General features: G+C 49.6%; 1 protein-coding gene across 1 annotated transcript in view; it reads right to left on the reverse strand.

The window, feature by feature from the left end:
• The window catches only part of LOC309523279 (patatin-like phospholipase domain-containing protein 7), a gene marked incomplete at its 3' end in the record, with an annotated part of 71,359 nt that extends 50,713 nt beyond the window's left edge, over nt 1–20,646 (reverse strand). The window contains exons 1-2 of the mRNA XM_082207064.1: nt 20,520–20,646; nt 5,198–5,269 (exon numbers count right to left, since the gene is read on the reverse strand). Of these exons, the coding sequence (XP_082063190.1) occupies nt 5,198–5,269; nt 20,520–20,555 (108 nt within the window). The 5' untranslated portion in view covers nt 20,556–20,646. The remainder of the gene's footprint in view (nt 1–5,197; nt 5,270–20,519) is intronic.
• Nucleotides 20,647–21,115: the final 469 nt, after the last annotated feature.

Below are 21,115 nucleotides of genomic sequence, written 5' to 3' on the forward strand. Positions count from 1 at the left end.
TTTGACTGCATCGGAGGTCCTGGCTGTTTCCCAGAATGCGAGTGAATGCAGGGATGCTGAGGGCACCGGTTGCAAGCTGCAGGGGGAGCTGACCATCACGTCATCCCAGGCAGCATTCCAGCCTCCAGGGGGAGCCAAGGAGTCGGCAGCTGAGAGCTCTGTTTCTCATGGGAACCAAGGCCATCGCCTTTGCAGAGGCCGGAAAGGCAAAGGTAAACAGAGCCACAGGCAGACACCTGCAGATGGCCAGGAGCAGAGGGAGGGTGAAGAGCCCGCGCAAGGGAAAAACAAAGCATTGTTTGCTGGCACAGCTTCACCAAAGGCTAAAGGCAAGTCTGCTGGCCAGGAGCAGGGGGGCAAGCTGCAAAACAAGGGTTTGCTTGCTGTAAGGACTGCTCCAACAGCCAAAGGCAGCTTTGTTGTTGATTCAGGCTGTACGCGCCACATTTCGAAGGATCGCCATCTCTTTATCTCCTTCAAGCCTCAGGAAGGTGAGATCCACCTGGCTGATGGAAGGACGTTGCAAATTGCTGGAGAAGGGACTGTGAAACTTGCAAGTCTGCACACTACCATCAGTAATGTACTTTATGTTCCAGGAGCTGCGAGCAACTTGTTGAGCGTCCCACAGCTTACTGGGCGTGGTTTTCAGATTTCCTTCAAGAGGAGCGTCTGTGTCATCAGTAAAGGCAAAGAGGACTATTTGCATGCAAAGTTTATGGATGGTTTGTTCCATATAACTTATGAAGACACTGCTGTTGTGTCAAATGCTGATTCTTGTTGTGTTGCACAAACTAACAAAGTTCTTCATGCAGGTTGCATTCATGATGCGCATCGAAGGTTTTGTCACCTCTCTTGGAAGGCACTGGCCAAGATGCCAGAGGTGGTTGAGGGTTTGAACATCAAACCCTGTAAATTTCACATGAAGTGTGTATCCTGTGCAGAGAACAAGGTGAAGGTTGCTCCAAAAGGCAAGGAGTCTAGCAGGCAGGCTTCCAAACCCTACCAGCTAGTGCATGCAGACCTGGTTGGACCACTAGCGCCCTCTTTAGGAGGAGCAAGGTACTTCATGATTCTGATTGATTCTTTTTCCAGGTACATTCATGTGTATTTGCTCGAACAGAAATCGCAAGCGTTTCCGAAGTTTAGGGAATTCTGTGCTTGGTTGGAAAATGTGCACGGTAAACGTATTTCTTGCTTGTTTACTGATCGGGGCGGGGAGTTTACTTCTCAGCAGTTTGAAGCTTTCCTGACTGAGAAGGGAATCCAGCATGACATGTCAACGCCCAGATCGCCATGGATGAATGGTCTTGCGGAGAGAGCAAATCAAACATTGCTGCAAGGAATAAAAACCTTGTTGCATGATGCCAATCTCCCTGATAAGTTTTGGGGGGAGGCTCTGGGGAATTTGGTTTACTCCTATAATCGCAGATTGTCACCCCCCCATTGGTTGTACCCCCTATGAGAAGATGTTTGGCAAGAAACCCAACACCAAACACCTGAAGATCTTTGGTTCTGACATGTGGATACGCACACAACAAACCAACAAGCTTGGGAAGCGTGGGGCACATGGTTTGTTCATGGGGTACGAAAAAGGTGCATACAGGGTATGGATGACTGACTCTAAGTCCATTAAGTTCACAAGGAGTGTTGAGTACAATCCTAAGTGGGGGGAAAATGTGGGAATTTTCCAGAGTTACCCAGAGGAGGACGAAGGTGATGTCAAGCAAGCAGCTAAAGATGAGAAAGCTGCTGATGATGAGGATGATGATGAGGATGATGATGAGGATGATGATCAGAGTTCGGATTCCAGTTCAGTGGGCGGCGCTGCTGCCGGTGTCAGTGACAGTGATGACACAGCAGACTACAAGAGCGCACAGGCCTCAGTCAGACCATCTGATGCGTCTGACAATGAACTGGAAGAACCACTGTTCACCATTGGTCATTTTTCTCCTAAGAAAGAGGAGATGAGTCCAGAAGACTTGCGTCTAGTACGCAGATCTGAAAGGGCGACCAAGGGCAGACCTCCAAAGAGGTATGCTGATGAGTTTGCTAAGACAGCAACTGCTGTTCTTAGTAGCTCAGAGAAGGTATGGGAACCTTCAAGCTTCAAAGAGGTTCAGGAGTTGACCTCTAAAGATGCTGAGCCTTGGCTTAATGCCATGAAGGCTGAAGTTGATTCCTTGAACAGGAACCAAACTTGGGAATTGGTACCGGTAGTCCCAGGAATGAGAATGGTTGGCAGCAAATGAGTCTTCAAGGCCAAGGCAGACCAGAATGGCAAGGTAGTCAGACACAAAGCCAGATTGGTTGCCAGAGGTTTTTCACAGGTACCAGGACAGGATTACCACGAGACCTACTCTCCCACAGTCAAATATGAGAGCATTCGGCTGATGCTCAAGGTCGCTGCGGAGGAGAAACTGCATGTTACCCATCATGACATTAATACAGCTTTTTTGTACGGGATTTTGGGGGAGGAGCTGTTCATGCTTCCACCTGATGGGATGCAGATACAGAAGGGAATGGTCTGTAAACTGCGGAAATCCTTATATGGTCTCAAGCAGAGTGCCAGGTGTTGGAACACAAAACTCACTGAGACATTGCTTTCTCTAGGTTTTCACCAGGGCAAAGCTGATCCATGTGTGTTTGTCAAGGAGGAGGGACAAAACAAACTGTATTGTTTATGTTTTGTTGATGATCTTCTGATGTTTTGGAACAATCAGGCTTTCTACCAAAGCACCCTAGCTCAGCTAAAGGAGCACTTTGACATGAAGGATCTTGGTGAGGTGTCCAACTATCTTTCTCTGCAGGTGGAGAGGGACCAAGCAGGTAATTTTCTGGTACATCAAACACAGAAAATTGCTGATGTGTTAACCAGGTTGAATTTGGTTGATGCAAACCCAGCAGACATACCGATGGTGACAGGTTACCAGGTAGACAGTACTGCTGAAGCGTTTTCTGACACAACGCTATACAGATGCATTCTAGGCAAGCTGAATTTCATTGCCAGATGTTCAAGACCTGACATAGCTGTAAGCTGTAATCTGCTTAGCAGACATGCCAACAATCCTACGGTTCAGGATTGGAAAGCTCTGAAGCGCATAGCCCGCTATTTGAAAGGGACTATGCACTACAGGCTGAGGTTCACCAGTCAGAAGACTGGAGGTCTTGAAATCTTTGCAGATGCTAGTTTTGGAAGTGACACCACGGATGGTACAAGCACTTCTGGAGTATGCTACATGTACAACCACTGCCTGTTTGACTGGTTGTGCAAGAAGCAGACAACAGTGAGCCTAAGTTCCTGTGAAGCAGAACTCAATGCTCTGTCATTTTCACTCATATATTGTGAATGGTTGATGCAACTGTTTAAGGACATCAGAGTGTCTGTGAAATGTCCTATACAAGTGTATCAAGCCAATAGATCGTGTTTGGCTTTGCTGAACTCCGAGAGTTGCAAGCAGAGAACCAAGTACTTGCAGATTAAGCTACATCGTGCAAGAGAGTGTATTCAGAAAGGACTGATTCAGGTGTCCTACATGCCAGGAAATGAAATTCCTGCTGATCTGTTGTCTAAGGTTGTTAACAAAGAACAACTTAAGGTTTATGTACAAAGGTTGCAATTGGGTGAACCACAGGTACAACAGGTTACACGGAAAGGGGGAGGATGTTAGGATATTTCCGTTCCACCTTAAAAGGGAGCAGGCTTTGGGGAGTCACAGAGTCTGCGCATGTCCTGTTGACAGGATGTTTATGTTCTGATATTCCTTTCGATTTCAGTTGGCCAGAGACGCTGACTGAGAATGGACGTGTTTTCTTTTGTTCTGTTCATGTTCTAAATAAAGTCTGTAAATATGCTCTTCTGCTCTTCTGCGGTGCAAGCTTTTGACTGTGCTTTCTGCTGAAAGAGGGTGCACCAGCCTAGGAATGTGGCTAGGAATTTCTAAGGCTTTGTGCCCCTAACTGTTTGATCTGCGTGACTACGGGAGGCAGATGGAACCTCCGAACTCCGGCTTGGGGGCCATGATGGACGTTATCTCCCTGGCAGTTTCCCAACAAATAAAACCTTGCGATGTAGCACATAATTCTCATCACTTCTGCTGCTTTGAAACTCTGCTGAATGGGAACGTGCTTGGAGCCTTATCAGAGGCTCAGGTCGTTAATCAGGTCGGAGGGCGATTCCGGAGGAGCTCGGTTGAACGCAGGTCCCGACACAAATGAGGCACAGCCTCATGAACCTCAGTCTGCCCAGACAGCCCTCACGTGCCCTGCCTTCTTACTTACAACCAGTCCAGGGGATGGCACTGCCTGTCAGCTATCCCATCCTCCTAAGTCTCAGTGTTGCCCTTTTAGAACCGATTCAGGAGGAGGAGGACAAAACTAGAATTGGTTGGCTCTGTGTCTCATTGGCTCTGGCTCCACCTACTATTGGGCTCCTTGCCTTCTGCTCTACCAGTACCAATGGGCACCAGCCACCACTACACCACTGAGGAGACACAAAAGCAACATAGCTACCTTAATACGTAAGATGGCACAAAAAATGGGGAGTACAAGACACTGCATAAAAGAAACCTGAAGCCAGATCAAGACCCAGTTAAGCTCTTTGGTGCCTTTCAGAAGCATCCTGTAGCCTTATTAGACTTTACCAACTGCTGGGGTTTGCGTTGCTCCCAGGAGGGAGGAAGGAAGTCAAATGACACCGAGGTCAAATGACACCCCAGGAATTCAAGCACGTCAGCTTATACACGTAAGTTGACATCCATGACCATAAACAGTTATTCCTGTTCCGGCACTCTTGACCATAAAAGGTTGTTCCTCTTCCTATACTCTTATCTTGGGGCAGGAGGTCACTAACTCTAAGAACGCTCGTGGCACCGTTCCCGGGTCTCTTGTCAGACTTGACAAGGTCTGTGTGTCTTTTGTGGTCAGGATGTAAGATAAGACTCAGACGCGCCATCCCTGCTCTACTGGAACTGGCATGGCCACTCATTGCCGTCACGGACTGATAAGGGAGAGGGCTTTGAGGACTTGTTTATACAGCTGGCTTTCTGTTTATGCATTGACTCAAGAGCTCAAGTTAATGCATTTTAGAAATGCTCCCTTGGAGAAGGAAAAATGGGGATTTTGGGTCAGTTTCAAACTGACCGAACAGAAACCCATTCCTTCAATCCAAATTAAACAAACACACAGGCTTAAACATTACCATAGTAGTCTGCATTTGATCTTGTACGAACTGAAGAACTTGTGTTCTTAGGTCTGAACTTGAGGAGTTGACCTAAAGGACAAGAACACCAAGGGTATAACACAGATTGAAGGCAACAGCTCCCCATCCCCCAGAGATGTGTCTAAATGAGAGTTTACAAAGCACATGTTGGCTGAGCTCTCTAGTTAAAGAGAACTAGAACCATTCCCTGAGAGTAAAAGAATCCAAGTACAGTGGTACCTCTGGTAGCGAACGGGATCCGTTCTGGAGGCCCGTTCGCAACATGAAAAGAGCGCAACCCACAGCGGTGTGTCTGTGCACATGAGGGCTGTAATTCGCCACTTCTGCGCATGCGCGTGACATCATTTTGCGCGTCTGCACATGCACGAGCGGCGAAACCCGGACGTAACCCTTTCCGGTACTTCCAGGTCGCCGCAGGACGTATCCTGAAAGAACGTAACATGAAACAGACGTAACATGAGGTGTGACTGTAGTTGGAAAATCAGACCCTGTGCTAATACTTTCATAGTTGCCTTAATGTTGTGTTAGGGAGGGAGAGAAGGGAATCATCTGCCTTAAATGATGTTGTCCCCCTCTCATGCTGGAGCCAGGATGAAAAAAAATAATGATGGCTGGTACTCAGCTGGCTTGGAGTTTAGAACAGTCACTGTGGTATTATTATTATGCTATGCTCTATACCAAGGATGCCTCATCAAAAATGAGGAAGTGATTGGATTCTGGAACAAGGAGGTTGGCGAGTTTCAGATGTTCTCTCCTTCCCTTCCAGCATGGAGACCTGGGACAAGATCTAAATAGCTATTTTAGAACCACCCAAAGACTTGGTACAAATTAGCATGATCAATACACACACTAACCCTCAATGTGTATAGAGTGAACAGAGTGAACAGCTTCAAGTTCATCTAAAAGATGGCAAACAGCAAGTAGTTGGGGGAGGGAGAAAAGCCTCAATATTTTATCAGGATGTTTATTTAGAAATCAAATATTCCTCAAGCAGTAAGTTGGATCTAAAAGATGACACTCAGAAAACACACTCACACCATTTGTATGTTTTATTATCATACAATATCACCTCTCTGCATGGCACTTTATTAAATTAAAGGGCTTACAAATCTGTAAAGTCACACAAAGGAGACAACAGAGGCAGGGGGGAGGGGGAAATGGAAGCAGCGTTGAACCAGGAAAGAATAGGCAATTATTCCAGTTGCATGTATACAATACAAGGGAAGAATAAGCAAATATTGAAGTTACATGCACTTAGGTTTAGCAGGCATAAGGCATAGTATGAGAACTAGCAGGTAAATACCAAATTCTTCACAGAAGTGGGTTTTGAGGAGGAATATGAAAAAGGTAAGAGATTGGTCAGTCAGAGGCATTCTCAAAGACAATTCCAAAGAGCACTAAAGGGGCAAGTACAGTTGTTTGAGTAACATGAGTAAGCAAACCATCAGTAAGCAAAGTTATGAGTTCCACTTTCCTGGATGGCAAGGCATTGTGGCCATCACACCAGGACAGTTAGAAAGCAATCTTCAGTTTTAGGTTCATATGTGTCAGGGGTTCAGAAGCAGAGACGCAGAGAAGGGTGGAAACAGAGAGCGAGGGGGAGGAAGCCGAAGGGAGAATGAGTGATGATGACGACCCGAGATCTCCAAGCCTAAGCAGTGAGTCAGAGGACTCCCAAAAGGGAGCCCCAGTGAGCAGAGCAAGGGGGGGATCCGGGGGGACACCCCAGGAGGAAGGGAACAGAGGAGATTCAGAGAGCAGCAGCTGGAAGTCGGGACCCACGCTCAAGACTGAGAGCAGCAGGGAGGAAGGCAGCCAGGCATCGGGTTCCGGAGGCCGTCAGCAGGAGGGAGGGCACGAGTCAGGGGTGGTCACGCCCTCCTCAGAGAGCGAGGCAACGGTCAAGAGGAAAGTAGAGAGTTGGGCGCGCGCGCCAAGTTCAAATGCAGCGGAAGCTGGAGCAGTAAGCAGCCCGGAGAGTGAGCCAGGTCCCAAAGCCCGCCGAAAGGAAGCGGAAGGATCAGGGGGGTCAGCGTCAGAGGAGAGTAGAAGGGAGGAGTCCCAGGGGGGCAGAAGGACCCAGAGACGTAGGGAGAGGCGAAGGAGGTGGAGCAAGGCTAGGGTATTAAGCTGGTGTGCAAGAGGCGGGGACTCAGATGGGTATTCGCCGACCTAGGGCAGAAGGTGTAGAGCTGCACGCTGCAGTTCGGAAATGAAACCTGTAACTCAATAAAGACTCTTTTAAAGTGGACGCTGTGTGGCGTGGTCCTATGTGAGCTGGGACCTGGTAGCAGCTCTGACAGTAAGACCCATCTCATCAAAGCTTCAGAAACCTGAAACCTCGCAGCGGGAGCAGAAGCCGCTAGGGGAGGAAGAGGGGTGTCTGTAAGCAAGCTCACAAAGGTTAGCAAGATGACGGAAGAACAGAGGATCTCCGCGCTGCAAGAGGCAGTGACCCAGTTGTCCTCAGAGGTATTGGCTTCCAAGAAACGGGAGGAGGAGACTACAGCCGCCTACAGAGACCTACACGCCAGGTTTGAAATGCTTGTTAAGCAAGGGCAACCGGGACCCAGACCGGAGGGCGTGGGATTGGCACGGAGAGCAGGAGGGCTTGTGGCTCACTTCGATGGGACTTTGCAACAGTACCCTAATTTTAGAGCAGACGTAATGTGCGCACTGCAACTGCTGGCAAAAGACTTTAGAGATGAGGAAGAGAAGGTGGGGTTCATATTGTCCCATTTGCATGGGGATGCCAAAGCCTGGCTGCGCAATTTGTGGAGGGATAAAGATCCGGCGCTTCAGAATGCAGATGCCTTTATCAAAGCGATGGATGCGTGTTTTTTGTCTACTATTGATGTGGATCTTGCCAGACGGGAGATTCATGGACTAAAACAAGGGAGGGCGAGCGTCCGGCAGTATCACGCCCGATTTTTTGCGCTGGTCAGTGCTTTAGAATGGGATCGGGATTCGCCCCCTGTCAGAGACCTCTTCTGGGAGGGTCTAAGTTCTGCGGTTAAGGATGAAATTGCAAGGGGGGAGAGGCCCCGAAGCACGCAGGAGGTGGTCCAAAGGGCGCTGACTGTGGGGGTGAGGCTGGAAGAACGTCCATGGTGCAGAGATGAAGGACGTGGAGGGCGCGAAGCAGCGAGAAGTTTCTCTTTCGTTCCGAGGGAAGCAGCGCGTGCGCAATCCACACCTCCGCCAGGAGGGGGAGGGGAACCGATGGAGGTTGGAGGTGCAAGGGCTCAGTCAGCAGCCAGAGCCCTAGCACCGGCAGCAGTGAAAGCGAAGCCTCCTAGAGGGAACAGGAAGTGTTACATCTGCGAGGATCCAGGCCATTTGGCGAAGGAGTGTCCCCGGAGGCTCCACAAGCACACTGCAGCCTCAGCAATGGTGACTGCAGCAACGCAGCAAGGAGAACCACAGCAGGGAAACGACGATGTCTGGCTGGAGACGGAGGCACTGGGGCCCAGCCAGACGCATCTGTGAAGCAGTCCCCAGCGATATTGCAACCCACGGATCCCCTCCCACCCAAACCAGTAGTGCAGCTCACAGCATCTCTCCAGCTACCCGACGGCGTCACTATCGAAGTGCCGCTTTCTGTGGATTCTGGAAGCAACGCAGACTTTATAGCGCAGAGCTTTGTGGAGCAGCACGCTATACAGCTATTGCCTGCCACTCTGCCCCTGCAAGTCGTCACAGTGGATGGCAGAGAGTTGCTAGGGGGGCAGGTGGTGAAGCAGACGCCACCGATGGTGATGCGCCTTGGCAACCACAGGGAAGTCATCAGTTTTAATGTCACCCAACTGTCGGACACGCCCATTGTGTTGGGCATGAGTTGGCTGGACAGGCACAGTCCGACACTGGCTTGGTACCAGAGACAACTGATCTTCGGCTCCTCTTATTGCGCAGAACACTGCATCCTGCCCCGACGGGAGGGAGAGGAGGAGGAATCACAACTGCAGTTGGGAACGTTGCAAGCGGTCCCCCACAAATACGCGAGCTTTTTGGAGGTCTTCTGCGAGAAGGAGGCGGACAAGCTACCCCCTCACCGGCCATATGACTGCAAGATTGACCTCCTACCGGGGGCGACGCTGCCGAAGGGGCGGCTATACTCCATGTCTGAAGATGAAATGCAGGAACTCAAACAGTTCATCGAGCATAATCTGGAGCGTGGCTTCATCAGAGAGTCCAAGGCAGTGGGGGGCAGTCCCGTTTTCTTCGTGAAAAAGAAAGACACGCCCCAAAAAAGACTCGTTGTAGACTACCGCCTTTTGAACCAGATGACCAAACCGTCTGATTACCCCATGCCCAGGATTGACGACCTCCTCGCGACGGTGCGCAAGGGACGCGTGTTCACCAAGTTGGACCTGCGAGGGGCGTACAATCTCATCCGCATGCGGGAGGGCGATGAGTGGAAGACGGCCATGTTCACACCGCTGGGCACCTACGAATACAGAGTTATGCCCTTTGGATTACAAAATGGCTCTCACTGTTTTCAAGCTTTTATGCATCACGTGTTGGAGGGACTCCTCTACAAGACATGCGTCTGCTTCCTGGATGACATCCTGATTTTCTCTGACTCGCAGCAAGCTCACGACCGAGACGTGAGGGAGGTGCTCAGCAGGTTGCAACAACATAGACTGTACGCCAAGCTGGAGAAGTGCCAGTTCGACACGACGGAGGTGGATTTCCTGGGATACAAGTTGTCGGACAAGGGGATAGCCATGGACAGCACCAAGGTTCGTGCGGTATTGGATTGGAAGAGCCCGCGCAACCGGAAGGAGGTCCAGCGGTTTGTCGGCTTCGCCAACTTCTATCGCAAGTTTATCAAGGGGTTCGCGATGCAGACGGCAGCAATTACGGACACGCTCAGCTCCAAAAAAAAGAAATTCATCTGGACGGAGCAGGCGGAACAGTCCTTTCAAGCGCTCAAGCATCTCTTCGCATCGGAGAAGCAACTGCTGCATATCGACCCCAGTAAACCGTTGAGGGTAGAGACAGACGCGTCAGACAGAGCCGTGGGAGCTGTCCTGCTGCAGCGAGACCCGCAGGGGGTGTGGCGGCCGGGAGCGTTCTACTCCAGAAAGCTCAGCAAGTCGGAGCAGAACTACACCATCTGGGACAGGGAGTTGCTGGCCATTCATGCAGCTTTCAAGGCGTGGAGGCACTTCCTAATCGGCGCCAAGCACACGGTGCAGGTCTGCACGGACCACAAGAATCTGGAGCACTGGCGCACGGCTCAGTTCCTGAACCAGAGGCAAATACGTTGGGCGGAGTTCTTTGCTGACTTCAATTTCCGAATAGAGTACGTCCCCGGCGACACCAACATCATGGCGGATGCACTGTCCCGAAAACCGCAATACCTAGAAGAGGTGACGCCAGCGGCGGCCATGCACATCTTCGCACCGACGGCGTGGGCGTGTGCCTCAGCTACAGTAGACCTGGATGCGGTGCGACGTGCATTGCGGGACGACTCATTCGCGCAAGACAAGATGGCGGAACTGCTCAGAGGCACGGCTACCACGGACGAGTTCCAGGTGCGGGACGGCTTGCTCCTACGCAAAGGGGCTGTCTATGTACCAGGAGACGACCTTCGCGCCAAGGTACTGCAACAGTTGCACGACGCACCCACGGCCGGTCACTTTGGCACAGAGAAAACGATGGAATTAGTCGCGAGAGACTTCTGGTGGCCCAGGCTGAGAGGGGAGGTCGCGGACTACGTCGCGAGGTGCGACACCTGCCAGAGGGCCAAGCCGGTACACAGACCACCGGCGGGACTGTTAGAACCGCTGCAAACACCGTTTGAACCGTGGGAGAGGGTGGCCCTGGACTTTGTGACGGATTTACCCAGCTCGAGAGGCAAGACAGCTGTGCTAGTGGTGGTGGACTTGTTCACCAAGATGGCACATTTCATTCCGTGTGCGAAGGTGGCCACGGCGGAACAAACCGCCAAACTGTTCATAGATCACGTGTTCAAAGTGCATGGCCTGCCACGGTCTATACTGTCCGACCGCGGACGCCAGTTCATCTCGTCTTTCTGGCAGAAGCTGATGGGTTTTCTAAATGTCAAGGTCAATCTGGCATCAGCAAGACACCCGCAGACCAACGGGCAAGCAGAGAGGGTCAATGCCATCATGCAGCAGTACCTGAGATGCTATGCCAATCAACAGCCTGCGACGTGGGTGGATTACCTGCCGCTAGCCGAGTTCGCTTACAACAACACGAAGCACGTGTCCACAGGAGTGACGCCGTTCTTTGCCAACAATGGGAGGAATCCCAGAACCTTCCCGGGACTGGAGAGAGTGGGGGAAGGAGAACCACAGACGGCGGACGCGTTCGCGTCAGAGCTGCAGGCGGTCCACGATCAACTCAGACGGCAGCTGGAGCTAGCTAAGCACGCCTACAAGGTGCAAGCTGACAAGCACAGGCGGGTTGGCGAAGTGATCCAAGTGGGAGACTGGGTCTGGTTGGCAGCCCACGCAGTGCCGACCAGGTCACTTGCCAAGAAGAAGTTGGGGCACAAGCAGATCGGTCCGTACCAAGTCGAAGCGCAGATCAACCCGGTAGCCTTCCGACTGGCGCTGCCGGAGGGTTCCAGAATGCATCCGGTGTTCCACAGGTCGGTGCTCACTCCCTACAAGGCACCTCACAGGTTCCAGGAGCCAGGGACGGCGCCAAGTCCGCTCAGGGAACGGACGGAGACGCGGGAGGTGAAGCACCAGGACCACATCAACGAGGTCACGGAGATTTTGGACTCCAGATGGGGGGAAGAGGGAGTCGAATACCTCTTAGCCAGAGAGGGCACCCGGGCCAGCGCCAATAGCTGGGTACCAGACTACGCTTTGGAGGAACCCCTGCTCAAGGACGAGTTTCATGCCCTCTTCCCACACAAACCCATGCCAGCGAGCTTCTTCGACGACTGGTTGTTCACACCCACACTTTCTTCCAGCACGTTCCATGGATTCGACTCAGAAGGGGAACCCGCACGGAGCACCCGTTCCCCAGAAGGTTCACCGGCAGGTTCGGCATCAGGCAACTCGTATTGGTGGGACGATCGACCAGAGGAGCAATGGCGCAGGAAGTGGCTGGAGATGCCAGGTCGAGCGACCGACGCAGAGACTGACATGGACGTGTTCGGGGAGGACCTCGGGTTCGAGCACGGCGGTACAGAGATGGAAGAGCAACAAGTCAACGTCGACGACCGCGAGGGGGAAGACTCGGAGGTCTTCAGTTGGCGGCCACCCACGGGGAGCGACCTGTATCCAGCATTCCCTCCCATGATGAGGGAGCACCCAGCACCCACACCTGACAGCGGGGAGGGGGGAAGGGGGGGCTTCGAGGGGGGGATGGATGTCAGGGGTTCAGAAGCAGAGACGCAGAGAAGGGTGGAAACAGAGAGCGAGGGGGAGGAAGCCGAAGGGAGAATGAGTGATGATGACGACCCGAGATCTCCAAGCCTAAGCAGTGAGTCAGAGGACTCCCAAAAGGGAGCCCCAGTGAGCAGAGCAAGGGGGGGATCCGGGGGGACACCCCAGGAGGAAGGGAACAGAGGAGATTCAGAGAGCAGCAGCTGGAAGTCGGGACCCACGCTCAAGACTGAGAGCAGCAGGGAGGAAGGCAGCCAGGCATCGGGTTCCGGAGGCCGTCAGCAGGAGGGAGGGCACGAGTCAGGGGTGGTCACGCCCTCCTCAGAGAGCGAGGCAACGGTCAAGAGGAAAGTAGAGAGTTGGGCGCGCGCGCCAAGTTCAAATGCAGCGGAAGCTGGAGCAGTAAGCAGCCCGGAGAGTGAGCCAGGTCCCAAAGCCCGCCGAAAGGAAGCGGAAGGATCAGGGGGGTCAGCGTCAGAGGAGAGTAGAAGGGAGGAGTCCCAGGGGGGCAGAAGGACCCAGAGACGTAGGGAGAGGCGAAGGAGGTGGAGCAAGGCTAGGGTATTAAGCTGGTGTGCAAGAGGCGGGGACTCAGATGGGTATTCGCCGACCTAGGGCAGAAGGTGTAGAGCTGCACGCTGCAGTTCGGAAATGAAACCTGTAACTCAATAAAGACTCTTTTAAAGTGGACGCTGTGTGGCGTGGTCCTATGTGAGCTGGGACCTGGTAGCAGCTCTGACAATATGTGATACACATCAGAAGTAGGCTCATACAGCATAGGGGGAGCATTTTCAGTGTAAACAAAAGTAGTCCCTAACAGATGAAACACGGGACATTTGATATATTAAAATACAAGAGCAAAAAAAATAGGACCATCTGAAAGGTGGGTGGAAGCAAGAGGGGAACAAGAACCAAAACAGGGATATCAACAGTGGAACCAATAAGCAAGGGATGGGGAAGCTGTGGCCCTCCAATGATGTTGGGCCTATTGCCCACATCATCCCTGACCACTGGTCATACTGATAGGGGCTAGTGGGAGTTAAGAGTTTAACAACATCTGGAGAGCCACAGGTTCCCTATCCCTGCTCTAAGCACACCTGGACAGCAGAAATGCCTCTGGACAGTATTCAAATGTGAGAACAGAAGACAGGGGTTACTCTCTATGCTCTCACAATGGTGAATGGGCAGCCAAGTGTGGGTGCCTCAGGATAAGTGATGTAATTGCAAAGGAATTGGTATATTAAGCAGTGTTATAGAAATAAACAAGGATTCCGCACGTTCCAGGACTTCCGGGTTGGCGCGACCGGCTAATGGCGGATTCCCTCCGAGCTCCGGAGGGAATCGGCTTGACAGGGGGCTGGGTCTTGCCGTGCCGGCGACACGGGGACCCTTAAAAACCACGGGCATGGAGCCCGTGGACATGGTGACTTGGCGGGCACCGTAAGCGCCCTCCCGACTCGTGAAGGAGCCTTTTTAAAGGCTACGGAACGGGTGCCGGGGAGCGGCGTGGTGCTGTGAGTCTTCTGCTTTCCCTGCCGAGCGAAGCCGCATGCCATTTGTCGGACAGCGCTGACTTCTTCCTACTAAAATTCGGACTTAAAATCAAGAACAACAACCCGTGAGTAATTTGGAAATTGGATTACAAATACTTCAGTTTTGGATTTGGCACGAGCGGGGGAGGTGAAAAAAAAAAAGGGAAGTCCATCTCTCCCCTATTGTAAACAGCTTAAAGCAAGGATCTGTCAACTAAGGTTGCGGGAAGAATTGTTGTGATTGGATAAGGATATAAATTCCACGGTTTTAAAGGACTAAGTTAATGTGCTGGAGGACAAGAGTTTACTTTGTTTGGATTAATTACCACTTTTCTCAAGCCCGGGAGTAACCCGCGAAAAGAGCCTGCTGAGGATCTACAGAAAACTTTTGACAGCTGTCAAATTAGCTGTCAAAGTTGGAAAAACCGAAAGCTTAAACTCTAATCGGTTATTGTTACAAAATATTGAAAGTAAAGAAAGACTGATACAAATTAATCTGACTTTTGGATCGGAAGGGAAAAGAACATTAAGTAACCAGAATCCCTCTAGAGGGGATTCTTGGACATTACAAGAATGGAACTAAAACAGGGAATACAGGAAATACGAGCTGGATTGAAAGAGCTGATTTTTCTCGTGGGAAAGCTGCGAGAGATGAACGAGAAAGGCCATGTTTTGTCTATGAGCCCTACAAACCCGAAGTTAACAGAAAACATATCTACTGAATTGGAAAGGGACTTGGTGCTCAAAACACAGGCAACTGGACAAGAAAAGGAACCAAAGATTGAGGAGGAAAAGACACCTGCTAAACAGGAGGAGCGGAAAGAAGGGATGGCTGAAACGTTACAGAAGAAAAAAGAGAGCCGGAGACCTGCCAAGAGGAACTCTAATTCGACAAAGGTGAAAGCTGGACTATTTGGGACATATAGACTTAAGAAACAGAGCTGGAGCTCCACCTTTAAACAAGTAGGCCTTGCTGGAAGAACCATGGTCAGCTTTGGGAAAGTACTTCTTCGATCTTGGGTGTTTAGTATGAGAGACTTTCGAAGAAACCGGCTGAAAGGGACTGAGAGTGATTTGAGAGCCTCGGACGTAAGGTCACCAGGCTAAAAAGATGGATTAACTGGATTTTGGTTTGGGATTGAAACCGGGGAGAGAGGGGTGGGGTTTAGAAGTCCAAAGGGGGTCTGATTTTTGTATTTGCAGTGTAAAAACTATATGTTTTTTATTATTATAAGAATGGGGAATCCGTGGATGGGAAATAGTGGCAACCTTAGGAAAGGTATTTTATTTTTTTTAATTTTGTTTCTATATCTCTCTTTTCTCTCTTTATATAAGGTTAAGGTATATACAGTGGTACCCCGCAAGACGAATGCCTCGCAAGACGGAAAACCCGCAAGACGAAAGGGTTTTCTGTTTTGGAGGCGCTTCGCAAGACGAATTTCCCTATGGGCTTGCTTCGCAAGACGAAAGCCCATAGGGAAATCTCCGGGGACCTCTTTTAAATGCTGGTGGTGGGGAGCAAAGCCTTTCCCCCCCTCCGGCCTTCATAAGAGGTCCAGGAAGGCCGGCGGGGGCCGAAAGGCTTTGCTCCCCACCGCAAGCATTTTAAAAGCAGTCCGGCATAGCAGGGAAGCGCTTCCCGCTATCGCGGACGGCTTTTGAAGGCAGGCGGGGGGAGCAAAGACTTTCGCCCCCCGCCGGCCTTCAGAAGAGGTCCAGGACCTCTTCTGAAGGCCGGCGGGGGGCGAAAGTCTTTGCTCACCCCCTGCCTGCCTTCCCGGGAGAGCGGAGAAAGGCAGCGCCTTTCTCCGCTGTTCCCGACGGCTTTTGAAGGCAGGCGGGTAGGGGGGAGACTTTCGCCCCCCGCCCGCCTTCAGAAGAGGTCCAGGACCTCTTCCGAAGGCCGGCGGGGGGGCGAAAGTCTTTGCTCCCCCCTGCCTGCCTTCCCGGGAGACAGCAGAGAAGCAGCCCCCTGCGACCCTCCCCCGGCTGGAGAGGTGACGCGCGCCTATGGCAGGAGCCTCCATAGGCGCGGGTCACCTCTCCAGCTGGGAGAGTGCGCGCGGGGCTAAAGCAGCCCCCTGCGACCCTCCCCCGGCTGGAGAGGTGACGCGCGCCTATGGCAGGAGCCTCCATAGGCGCGGGTCACCTCTCCAGCTGGGAGAGCGCGCGCGGGGCTAAAGCAGCTCCCCGCGACCCTCCCCCGGCTGGAGAGGTGACGCGCGCCTATGGCAGGAGCCTCCATAGGCGCGCGTCACCTATCCAGCTGGGAGAGGGCGCGCGGGGCTAAAGCAGCCCCCTGCAACCCTCTCCCGGCTGGAGAGGTAACGCGGGGCTATGGCAGGAGCCGCTATAGCCGCGTGTCACCTCTCCAGCCGGGAGAGCGCGCGCAGGGCTAAAGCAGCTCCCCGCGACCCTCCCCCAGCTGGAGAGGTGACGCGCGCCTATGGCTGGAGCCTCCATAGGCGCGGGTCACCTCTCCAGCTGCGAGAGCGCACGGGGGGCGAAAGCAGCCCCCTGCAACCCTCTCCCGGCTGGAGAGGTGACGCGCGCCTATGGCAGGAGCCTCCATAGGCGCGGGTCACCTCTCCAGCTGGGAAAGCGCGTGCGGGGCTAAAGCAGCCCCCTGCGACCCTCTCCTGGCTGGAGAGGTGACGCGCGCCTATGGCAGGAGCCCGCCAGCATTTTAAAATCTCCCCGGGACAGCAGAGACTTCTCTTCTGTCCCGGGGAGATTTTAAAATGCTGGGGGTCAGCAGCGAAGCGTTCGCTCCCGACCCCCAGCATTTTAAAATCTCCCCGGGACAGCAGAGACTTCGCTCCCGCTCACCAGCATTTTAAAATCACCCCGGGACAGCAGGGGCTTTTAAAATGCTGGCGGTCGGCAGCAAAGCCCTCCTGTCCCCGGAGCTTGCGGGGCGGGAGGTGGGAAGAAGGGCTTTTCTTCCCACCACCAGCCTTCAGAACAGCCTTCTGAAGGCTGGGGGTGGGAAGAAAAGCCCTTGTCCCCCCCCCCCCAGCCTTCAGAAGAGGTCGGGGGACAGACTGTCCCCGGACCTGATCTGAAGGCGGTTTCCCTAGGAACGCATTAATTGATTTTCAATGCATTCCTATGGGAAACCGTGCATCGCAAGACGAAAAAACCGCAAGACGAAGAGACTTGCGGAACGAATTAATTTCGTCTTGCGAGGCACCACTGTATTTCTAAAATTGCTAACTAAACTAAATTAAGGTATAATAACGAACTAAGGTTTAAATCTATTGCAAAGAATTATTTTAATAAATTAGGGCTAAGTAATTTAATAAACTATGCTTAGGATATTAAGGGAAAAACTTGTTTGAACAAACAATTGGAGTTGGAATACAATAAGGGGAGACGTGGGGAAGTCATGAAAAGAAGTTATTGAAAATGAGTGTTAAAAGGTGGAATTTTTTGTTGTTTTTTGTGTTCTTTTTTGGTTTTACTTTTTCTTCTTTTTTTCCTTTTTTTCTTTTGTTCTGCTGTTTGTAACCTTTTGAAAACTTAATAAAGATTATCATAATGTAGAAATAAACAAGAACTTCCTGGGAAGTGAAAACTTTCTGGCTGTATGAGATCCAAATTTCAACTAGAGCACCAGCTTTCTTCTAACAGAGACCATACAAATGCTTTCAATGACGTTCACAAGCAAGGATTGAATGCCCAGTTTTATGCCCCCAGGATCAAGTACTCTGAGTTGAACTACTCCATGTTAGACCATCATGAAACATGGAGGTTTATTTAGCAATCATGGCTAATGGGAGCTGATAGAGCCACCCTTTAAGGACCTAAGAGAATCATGAATCAGATCTAAAGTCCACAGAGACATGAAAAACTTCCTTACACCAGGTCAGGCCATCTGTCCACCCAGCTCAGTAGTGTCTACACTAAGTGGCAACAAATCTCTGGAGTTTCAGACCAAAGACCTTCTCAGTCTAACTGGAAATTCCAAGGATTGAACCTAAGACCTTCTGCTACCAAACAACAAGGTTGTAACTAGCCACTCAGAGTGAACCCACTGAAATCAATATGCTTACATTAGTCATGCCCATCAATTTCAATGAACCTATTCTGAACAGAAGCAATATTGGATATAACACACATTCTCTGAGCCCAGCTTTGACTGGGGAGGGTGGGATATAAATAAAAATTATTATTATTATTATTATTATTATTATTATTATTATTATTATTATTATTATTATATTTTATATATATATAATTTTTATTAGTTTTTTAAACATATCGTTTTCAACAGTAATTAAACATACTTTTACATCTTAATCAAATTTTTGACTTCCATCAATCCTGTCTGAAAATTTTCCAATCTAATCTCTCAGTATGCATTTCTTATCTTCCTTATTACATTTCAAACTCATAACCAATATCTCTATCATTTTCTACTTTGTAACACTTCGTATATTTCTCCTTACAAAACTTCTTGTAGTCCTACTAGCGTAATTTGTTGATTACAGTTGCTCTTCAAATAATTAATATACTTCTTCCAATCTTCTGTAAATCTCTGGTCCCACAGGTTTCGAATCCTTCCTGTCATTTTGTCCAATTCTGCATAGTCCATTAATTTCGTCTGCCATTCTTCTTTCGTCAGAATTTCTTCTTGTTTACATTTCTGGGCTAACAATACTCTTGCCACAGTTGTTGCATATAAAAACAATTTAACATCTTGCCTATTAATGTCCTGACCTATAATACCAAGTAAAAATGCTTCTGGTTTTTTTAAGAATGTATATTTCAACATCTTTTTCATCTCATTATATATCATTTCCCAGAAGTTCTTTACTTTTTTACATTCCCACCACATATGATAAAATGTTCCTTCTTTTTCTTTACATTTCCAACATTTATTATTTGTCTTATACATTTTAGCTAATTTCACTGGTGTAATATACCATCTACACATCATTTTCATCATATTCTCTTTCAAAGCATTACAGGCTGTAAATTTTATCCTTTCATTCCACAACCTTTCCCATTCTTCAAGCTGTATATTATATCCAAAGTCTTTTGCCCAATGTATCATTACCGATTTCACTTCCTCATCTTTCAAATGCCATTCCAACAGTATTTTATACATTTTAGACATTGTTTTACATTCATTGTTTAATATTTCTATTTCAAATTTTGAAATATAAAGATCTTCAAAATATGTGATTACCAAATCCTTTATGGATTTTTGTTTTATTATACCATAGAGATGCGTGCCAACCAAATCTATTGTCATAACCTTCCAAATCCAACAAATCTGTATTTCTTAACAGCATATTATTATTCTTATAGCACTAAGTTAGGGCACTTGCCTCCAGGAAAATCTTAAAGCAGGACCTGAAAGCAATTTCCTTTCCTGCTTCTCTTCATTAACTTGCGTTAAGTAGCAATTCAGTAAATTGCATTAAGTCTCTTAATCTGAAAACTGTATACAGTAGTATAGTAAGCCCGCATCTTACATAGGAGTTAGTTCCAGCGATCTCGCCTAAAGCCAAAATTGTAAATTGGGTTCAACAGCAGGCAGGATTGCCAAAGTCATTTTTCGCGGAACACCATGCCGTATTCAAAAAAATTTTTTGCCACACATGTAAAGCTGAATGTGCACAAGTTAAATGTGCATAAGTTGTAGGTGTACTATACTGCCACTGGGGACTGCCTGGTTGGCATTGATCCATAGCAGGGCCTTCTCTGTGGCAGTTCCCTATTTGTGGAATGCCTTCTCTGGTGAGGTGCTTCTGTCTCCCTTGTACTGTAGCTAACTGCCTATGGCTGAATGATGTTATTCATAGCAACCCAAACATCACTAGTTCAGAGAATATTTTTAACTGTTTTCATAACTTTTAATTGATGTGTCTGTCACCATGGACTCCTTGAAAGGAAGGGAATGATATCTGCCTTTTAACTTACCATGGTTTTCAATTATCTTTTCAATGCTTTTAAACAGTCATTTTAAATGTTTTAACTGATAATAATATTGCCTCATTCATTTTACTACAAACAAATCTTGTGAAATAAGCAGGATATGAATGGAGCAACAAAAACATAACTTCCATGACTAGTGATCTCCCCTCACCTTTCAGCCAACAAACACATGCACACTTTATCCGCACAAAAACACTGTGAGGTAGGCTAAAAGAGAACTACTGGCCAAAGGACACCCAATTGAGCGGCTACGGCTGAGTGAGGATTTGAACACAGATTTTCCCCGGTCCAATGCTCTTAAATAACAACTACCACAATCTCAATGACGGCTGCCCCCCTCTGCTCTCTCAAGGGTGCCCTTTAAAGCTGTGCAGGGGCAGAGGGTGGGAGGAAGCCCGAGAAGGGAAACGAAGCCCTTACAAGGGCGCCACGCTGAGGGAGGAGGCCACGTACCTGCGGAGGGGAGGAGCAGATGTCATCGCTCTCCATGGCCGGGTCTCCACAGGCAGCCAAGGCAGCCTCCGGGGAGGGGAGAATGGAAAGGTGGGGGGTAAGGGGAGGAGGTGCTAACGGTTCTTTTCCCTGAGGAGAGAACCCTGCAGGCGGGGGTGGTGTCAAGGGGCAAAGTTCACAGGGGAGGTCAGGAGGGGTTAATAATAATAATAATAATAATAATAATAATAATAATAATAATAATTTATTTGTACCCGGCCCATCTGGCTGGGTTTCCCCAGCCACTCTGGGTGGCTTCCAACAAAGATGAAAAATACACTAAAATGATGGACTCAAGGGCATCCTGATCAAATTTGCAGATGACACCAAACTGGGAGGGGTGGCTAACACCCCAGAGGACAGAATCACACTTCAAAACGACCTTGACAGATTAGAGAACTGGGCAAAAATAAACAAGATGAATTTTAACAGGGAGAAATGTAAAGTATTGCACTTGGGCAAAAAAAATGAGAGGCACAAATACAAGATGGGTGACACCTGGCTTGAGAGCAGTACATGTGAAAAGGATCTAGGAGTCTTGGTTGACCACAAACTTG

This window comes from Podarcis vaucheri (assembly GCF_965113315.1).
Source record: "Podarcis vaucheri genome assembly, chromosome: W".
NCBI lineage: Eukaryota > Metazoa > Chordata > Lepidosauria > Squamata > Lacertidae > Podarcis > Podarcis vaucheri.